This window comes from Fulmarus glacialis, unplaced genomic scaffold, assembly GCF_000690835.1.
Source record: "Fulmarus glacialis isolate BGI_N327 unplaced genomic scaffold, ASM69083v1 scaffold43448, whole genome shotgun sequence".
Lineage (NCBI taxonomy): Eukaryota > Metazoa > Chordata > Aves > Procellariiformes > Procellariidae > Fulmarus > Fulmarus glacialis.
The window spans coordinates 7,127-15,644 of NW_009227122.1; the positions used below are offsets into that span (position 1 = coordinate 7,127).

Here is an 8,518-nt window from a genome sequence, read left to right on the forward strand (position 1 = left end):
CTTGCTTTTGTTACTTTGTTCTGAGGTTTTCCTTTGAGAGGTGAATCCATTCAGCCTCTTCCGTCACTTCACCTTGCTTTCCACCATGCTTCTGTTAGGCTTTTATTCAGGATGCTGCAATCAAACCATCCTTTTCACCATCTCTCTAGCTACTTTGCTCTTCATCTCTGCTCCCTTGAAGCACACAAACTGTCAGCACTGACTGTGCCGATTGCACATTGCAAATAGACACTTGCCTCCACGGGACTTCCCGTCTTCAGCTTTGCAGGAAACTTGCATGAGGAAGGTAGCATGGAAATGCTTCCTTCAAAAAAAAAAACCCCAGTGTTGGGATTTGAATGCAAAACTATCCGTTTGCCTATGGATGCATGAGGGGGCAGAACTTCCCTGGATCAGCAATTTCAGGACAAATATTTGCATGATGGTAACTTGGAATTGCATGAAAATGGCTCTTTGCTGGAAGAGGGTGACAGTCAGTGCCCTGGCTGTGTCCTGTGGGCATGCTTATACTCCACATACCTTTGCAGCACTTGGGTAAAAGCTGTTTGCTTTGCTGATGGAGACACAAGGACCTTTGGAAGAGTTACTGGAGAGTGAGAAAAAGATCAGCCTTGTGTGCTGATAAAATAATCAGTTAAAGTCCAGTTACAGAATCATTGCTGTTGGTGGTGGAGTGCGAACCGGAGCCCCAGGAGGTTTGCAGAACTGGATGTTTCACAGCTTATTTTGCAGATATCTAGAATAAGTTTGTTTGTGCCCTGATTCATTAGGATCCTCCTTCCTGGTGTGCCGTTTTGCAACCACAGTTAATTGCAGAATGGAGAAGCTGGTGCTCTCACTACTGGACTGCACTTGCAAAAATACAAGCTGAGTTGAAGCTCTTTTAGAAATCAGCTTTCCAAAGTTAATTTTAGCCTTCAGCGTAAACTCAAGGGGGATATCTGTGGAGCTGTCTTCATTTTGGCTGTGGTAGATCTCTGCAGCATGATCTAATGCTCTAAACTCTCAAGTAGGCTGGAAGCAGTTAAACGTTTTTTTATTATTATTTTTAATGAGGATCTTTATCTGGTTAAAATGTACCTCTGCCCCCCCCGCCCCGGAAAATCCATATTTGTGTTCCAAGAACTGGGAAAACTTTCGCAAAAGAAAGAGCTTTAAATATTTTCCCTTTTTCACTAATTATGCTGCTTGTCTGCTTTTTGTGTATTTCTGTCACTGTAAGCGAAGCTGTTCCTTTGGGTTACAGAACTGCAGGGAAAAATTTTTTTATTATTTTAAAGCAAATCCATGAGATTTTTGTGTGCTCACTTAGCTGATGGAAACAGCAGTCTTGGAAATTTGGTTTGTAAAGATTTATTTGATTTTACGTTTCTGGACCAGATATAAACATGCCTCTTTAATGAGGTGTCTCTACCTCCACTGTAGACGAGCCCGCCTAAGAGGTTTGTTACCGTGGCCTCCAAGAGGTTGTTTAAAGGAAGTTAAGCAGCTTCTTCATTGTTTTCTTACCAGGAAGGAAATGAAGAAAAAGTTGTAGTTTAACAATTTTCCCTTTCAGGAAGGTCAGGGAGAGCTTTTCCCTTGACCACCTTCCCAGAGGGGACACAGGAACCGCCAGCCTTCCCTTGTCACTCATCTCCAGACCCTTGAGGGAAGCGCACCCCCTTTCTTCACTCCTTGACTTGGGCGTGTGGGTCAGTGTTGGCACATTAATTCCCCTCCTGTGCAGACATTATCCTTTTCCACAGCTATTTCTGTTCTTGTTCAGACTCACATCAGACTCTCACGTCCTGATTACTTAAGATTTCTTGAAATTTCTGAACAAAGTGTATGGAGCAGCTCGCAGTGTCGATGCCGCTGCCTTTGCTTGGAGGTCAGAAGGGACAAGGAGCTTCATATTAATTTAAAAGGTGCTTGTGTAAAGGACATTGGTGCCTGTTGGCTGAAGATATCCATTTGATAGTCTAGTCCACTCACAGTTTCCAGACACCAGACTTCTTCATGTCCTCAGCCATAGTCTTCCTTTAATAAATTAGTTTGCAGTTCCTTAAATCAGCACATGACAGGCACTGGGGTTATTGAACATGTTAATATATTAAATGCATTACCCCCTCAGCCCTTAAAGGCAAGGTTATGGCTGCACAGTTTATTATTATTACTGCTGTAGCAGACTCAGCGCTCTGCTAAGCCTCTTCTGGAAACTACAGAGCAGGTCCAACTGGCGGAAAGCTCCAAAAGAATTAACTGCTGTTATAGCAGGGCAGATTGATATATAGATTTGCAAAATGTCCCTGCACCCTGTGTGTGCTGGGGCCCTTCCTTAGCAGCTGGGAAGAGGGAAAGGGTCCGAGCATCCCTGTGGAGCCACTGCTGGGAGGAGGCTTGGTCCCCCGCTCCTCGGGATGTCACAAACCCCTGATGGGATGAGGACAGAGTTATCCTCAGGAATTTGCTGCCTGCTCCCTTATGCAATGTGGCGTGAGACGTGTCGCTGGGAACAGAAAATGACCCAGTGGTCCAGACAGGAGACACTGTGAGCAAAAGGGCTCTTTAACTTACCAGGGAAAGGTAAAAAAAAAAAAAAAGGAATGAGGGCTGGAAGTAAAAGACTAGCAAATTCAAGTGAAATATTAGCTGTTATTTTTTTAAACAGTGCAGCTATTAAGTCTCAGCACAAGCCTCAATGGGAAATATGCTAATTCTCTGTATTTTGAAATCTACAAATCCAGCCTGGGTACCTTTCTGGAAGATTAGTTTTCGGCTAGCACAAGTTGATAGGCTTGATCCAGAAGATGGCTAATATTTTATAGCCTGTATCAATACAGGCAGGCAGGCTAGGCGTTCAAATTCTCTCCTTTAATCTTTAAGTCAATAAGTATAAAAGATAATAAAAAAATTTTTAAAAATTGAAATCTTTTGCCCAATACATTATATAAATTAAAGCTTTCCTTCTCATAGAGTCTCACTTGGGGACTTTATCTCCATGCCGAGACCTAAATCAAGGCCTGTGCATTATTTAAGTCACACATAAAACCTATTTCAAGGTTTATCTGGGACAAAGAGTATTGGCCTGTGGCTGGTTCTCTGTGTATGAGTGCGTCTCACAGCAAAATGAGAGTCTGCTAGTTATAGAGTAGCTGTTGCTCTCCTTGCATATTATTTTAAAAGAGGAATATGATAATACTTAAGTCCTGGAAAGCTGTGAATGTTTGTATCACAATGTCGCCTTGGATGCTGAGATCATGCAGTTGGTCATTTGTTGGGTTTTTGTTGTTGTTGTTAAATTGTTCACATTTAATAGGAGAAATAGAAAGCATGGTGTATGCCCAATACAGACAGGATAATTTTTCCAGAAATCTTAATGTTTCTGTTCCCTACATTTTGCTTTAACTCCGCCACCTTTAAAATATGATAATGGATATTCTGAAAAATTAATTTCCCCTCTTTAAATTTAACTGGGAAATCACTTCTAGTCCTTACTAAGCTGCTTTAATGCTTTTGGAACACTAGAGTTATAGCTTACTCAAAACAACACAAGTATTTAAGCTGCTTTAAGTCCAGAATAAGACCTCACAACATCAGAAGAGCTTAAGCAGCCAGTAATGCATAGTTATAAGCAGGCGTAATGAGAGAGCTGTGCTGATAGTGTGTGTACTCCTCCAATGCAGCAATAGTTGGGGTGGGGTCACAATTTCCACTGATTCCTGAATGTATTTAAATATAGCCAGTTTATTTCAAATCTGGGAACTTTTCGGTAGACAATCCTTAGTGAAGACCACTTACCTGCTTAGGATTCAATATAACTGTTCTGCTATTTAAATCCTGCTTCCCCTCTTGCTAGTTTCTCTCTTGCTCCTTCAAATATGTTTTTTCCACTGTTTCCAAGGAAGCAATGCTATGTGGGTTTTGGTTTGTTTTTTTTTTTAAGTTGGGAGCCAGAACTCTGTAAGGCAACAAGTAGCTGTGAGTCCTTCCTTGTAGGATTCATATCCAGCTTTTACTTAGGCAAAGTGGTGTTGATTTTACTGGCAATTTGCCGAAGGACTTTAGCATTTAATCCTGCCAGCATTAATTAAGGGGTCTAAAAACACAAATTGTAAGAAGAACCCTGATAAGATAAATAGCATTGTCCTCCAAATTGCTCCCAAGATGGTAACTCAGCTTCTCAGCTGGTGTACATAAGCCTCGAGCTTTTAAATTCCTTAAAATGATGCAAACTTAGGTCAGATGTGAATCCGGCCCACTGAGTCTCCCTTCCCTAAAAGGATAGCAGCATCCCTATTTTGTTGGAATTTCTTCTTGGTGTGCGTGCAGGGTGCTGTGCATGGATAGACCAGGGGGATTTGCACCGAGAGCTTTGCAGGCTTATCTTGTTCATCAGCGCATATGGGTATTACCTTATCTAACCAAATCAGAATGAAGGAAGATGGAAAGCAGAGTAGAAAAAAGTAGAAGGGGAAAGAAAGCAACACTTGCTATGAATTGGTACTTTGGTATTTTGCATAAACTCATTCGCACAGGGGGTTTTGGCATTGCCTGTGCAGTGCCTTCCAGCTCGTGCCTGTGCAGGCAGCCTGGGTGGGGAGGGAAGAGGAGAAGCCGTGGCATTGCCTTGCACAAGGACTGTTGCCTCCAGTGAAAAAAAATAAAAAAGGAAGTGACACTGATGGCTTCTGGCAGAGCTTGTCAACCCGAACCATTGCTCAGGGTGGAGCTGAGTCAAAGCAGAGGTGAATGAAGTGATGGGCAGAGAGCTGCAGGCTGCAGAAGCAGCCGCCTGGGCTCCCCGTGTCTGCCCAGATCCTGCAGCAGCAAAAGGGAGAGTGTGTGTTCGCTGCGAACAGCACTGGAGCTAAGGCAGCGGGGAGGAGTTGTGTGTATAACCAGCCTTTGGACATCTGAAGTGGCCAAGGTGGCTGCTCTATGCCTCTGAGGACCAGAGTACGGGGTGACTGCAGTCTTGCCCAAAATATTGCATTCAACAGCCCCCGCCCCGAGTAATTAATATTATGCCCTCCCGGTTTAGCCAAAGCCAGATGCAGGTAGCCCAGTGAATTTATGAGCTTGTTTTGGGGATGTGGTAGCACCAAAATGTCTGGTGGACCTCCCCTCCCCATTCTTCCCACCATGGGGATCACAGCTGAATTCCCGAGGTGCCACAGACCATAGCTTAACCAACAATCCCCTGCTCACACCAGGCATTTACTTGGGCTTATTTTCTGTGTTTATTGTCATTGGAGGGAAGCCAGTTAGGGATTTTGCTGTGGTAACTGAGCAAAGATGGGTCATTTTTGCCAGCCAAGATGTGATGTGCCATGATGGACAGGCAGAAGCAGCAGGGTTTGATTTCAACAAACTGAGTCAGTTTGTCTTTTTGCTAGTTGGGTCCAAAATTAAATTCCAGTTCCATGAGGCCACAATTTGGACCCGTTGGATACTTTTCGGTGAAACAGTTTTTCACTTGAAAACAATGGTGATTCTCTGGAACCAGAGGTGTCCATGAGAGCATGCTGTTGTCTGACTGGGTGTATTTGTGTCCACAACAAAACTCCTGGTCCAAAGTGGACAAAGAGAGGTCTGATTCGGAGCAAGGACCTGAGCCAAGCTGGCCTCATCCTCATACCTGAGTGTCCTAACCATGGGGCTAAGGGTATTTAGGCACAAAGATTTAAAATAATAAATCTTTTTTATTGGAGCTATTTTGCTGCATTTAAATTATTAAACATCCTTTGAAGCCACATCCTAGGTGGGTGCCAGATACACAAGGATATATAGTCAGCCTTTGTCTCTCTTGGTCTTTCCTGTTGGAGCTATTCCATTTTGTATAAAATGGACTAAATAAATAATTCATGGGCTAAAGAGAAACTAACTTGGTAGCTAGATGGTTATGGCACTCTTCTGAGATGTGAGGGCATCATGGGTAATTCTCTGCTCCAATGAATAGTTGCTTATTTATTTATACTATCCGGAGCAGCAGGAGGAGAGGTTGATAGAGGCCCTCTATACTCCCACCCAGCTCAGGGACCAGGGGACTCTGTGGATTGCAGGATACCAGCTGAGGGACCTCAGTCCTCAGCTGGAGGTTATAATAAAGTGTGAGAATTCATTTTTTCCTCAATTTTTTTTTTTCTTTTTTTTTTTTTTTGTGATAAAAACAAGCCTTGTGTTCAGCACTACTCTCAAGTGTTAGCTAACAAGAAGGCTGATGGCACATCATATTGCTGCAGTGAATTTGGAGTGCTCAGCCAGCTCCTGGGCTGTGCTGGGAAATTAAACAGCCCTTGGTGGAGCTTCAGCAAGGGCCCAGGTTTCTTCTCGTCATCAGCTCAGCCCATAAAGAGGTGTAGGAGAGGAAAGGGAAAAATGGGACATTTTTTTCTTTATTTCTCCTACCCTTTATTTTTCTCTCCGTTCCACCTACCTACCTTTTCCCCCTTAGCAAAGGTTCCCCTTTGTTTAGCATTTCCCTTGGATATAGTAGGGTTAATAACTGTCTAATTAACCTGCCTGTAATTTGGGAGTTAGAATTAGAGAGATGCTCTGTGAGGCCGGCATGCCCACGAGTTATCCCATCACACGGTTGCAGAGCGGTAACAATGCCACCACATCCCGGACTCCCCCTTGCAGGGGCTGCTCTTTCCATCCCAGCCCCAAGAAAGCCTCGTTAGTGCTCAGCAGGTTTTTTCAGTGCTGCCAGACCCTGGTGCACAGAGCTTCAGAGGGTGTCCATGACTCCTGCTCCAGGGAGCTGTGAACTTTTGCCTGGCACTTCAGTGCATGCCAGAGCATCTGATCCATCTTGCTGGGAGGAGGGGGTGATTGTAGGTTTTTTCGCTGTTGCTGGCATCTCAAGCACTCATTTTGGTAGTACCAGTCTGCCCCGTGGTGCTAAGGAGCTCCTCACCTCCAGGCAGGTGACCCTGTGTGCCGGGATGAGGTGGGAGATGATGCTAGATTGAGTTGTGTTTCTCTTCCCTACTTTCCTACCATTTTTCTTTGCTGCACCATCACAATTCAGGACTTTTCTTCCCCCCAAACCCAAATGTGTACCCCAACAGTTTTTTCAGGTTGCACAACACCTGAAAGGTCACACAACCCTGCCAGCACCTCCTCTTCCACCCCAGTGCAGCAGCAAAGGAACGAAAGGGAGGACTTGGCCTTGTGTCACGGGGTATTTGCAATGAATAATGGTTTGAGGAGAGTCAGAGGCCTCCTTTGTCTGGTTCAGAGCCAAATTATTAACTTGTTACTGCTGAGCTTGCAAAAAGGAAAAAAAATAAAAGAAAAAAAGAGCCATATTCACCAAAATATGTTTTCTGCTTCTTTTCAGGGAATCTGACTAAACATATGAAGTCAAAGGCCCACAGCAAAAAATGTCAGGAGATGGGCGTGTTGGTATCTTCACTGGTGGATCTGGAAGCCGAAGAAGGTAAAATCTTTCACGTTATAAACCTGCTATTGCTGCTAAGAGAGGGCAGTATCCATTCAGGCAGGAGACGCGCTCCGCAGATCATCCTTTCAAAGACGTGGAGCAGTTTTGTTCACCCCAGGCTTCTTCCAGCACCCAAGGGGCGATTTCTGCTTCCATGGGGTGGGTGACGGGCCCATCCTGGGAGGCTGCATCCGTGGGACAGTCTGTGAGTCCGTGTCTCCCTGCTGGGGGTTGTGCATGTTTGTCTGAAGTATTTTGGCTGGCTGCAGACAGAGGCAAGAGTAAACAGACGGGTAGGGAGCATCCTGCGTTTGGCCCAGCGCTCTGCATGTGGGCTATATACATAATAATAAATAGTGGATCCATGGCGTGAGAAGGTGCTTCTTGGTATTTTGGGATATCTCTAGCAGGGAGTTCAGGAGCCTGACTGCCGTGCTCTGGAAGAGCCTGGGTCTCTCCTGGCCATAGAGGGAGTCTCCGAAGCAGCAAAATGAGACCCACCCCTGAAGATGCATTGCATGAGACTGTGAACCCCCACTTTGCTGCTGCAAGCACAGTCTGGTGGGTGAAGGAGAAAAATCAGTCCTGGCACCCCTGGTTATGATCTGACAGCATATTTTACTGGAGCTGAAGTGCTGAGCATGAGCGCAGGGGTGACCCTTTGGTGTGTGGCCTGTGCAGGCTGTGGTGATGTTCTTGCAGAGGGGATGCACTCCAGCAATACAGGAGTATCAGTGATTCGGGGGATACCTTCCTACTGAAAGGGCCTCCAGAGAAGCGTTTTTCCATAAGGATCATCTTCTAGGGACCTGCCCATCTTACTGTATTTGGCTAATTCCAGGAGACTCCAAATTACCAGTGCAAACCTGGGCTGCATCTGGAGGGACTGGTGCATGCATGAGCTGCTCCCGTCTCTGCAGGCAGACCCAGCCTGGACCCTGCACCACTGCTGGAGACCTCAGCATACCAGGATGGGGCGTGAAGCAGCTGCTTCCCTCATCCCTCACTCTCATGGGTCTTCTCCATGTGTAGGATGAAGGTGAATCACCCAGGCCAGAAATGATCTGGAAGATTTCTCAGTAGGGA

General features: G+C 45.2%; 1 protein-coding gene across 1 annotated transcript in view; it reads left to right on the plus strand.

Annotated features, from left to right (window-relative positions):
* The window catches only part of LOC104080607 (transcription factor HIVEP3-like), a gene marked incomplete at both ends in the record, with an annotated part of 16,817 nt that overhangs the window by 1,460 nt on the left and 6,839 nt on the right, over nt 1-8,518 (plus strand). Inside the window, one exon of the mRNA XM_009583049.1 lies at nt 7,331-7,429. Coding sequence (XP_009581344.1) covers nt 7,331-7,429 — 99 coding nt within the window. The remainder of the gene's footprint in view (nt 1-7,330; nt 7,430-8,518) is intronic.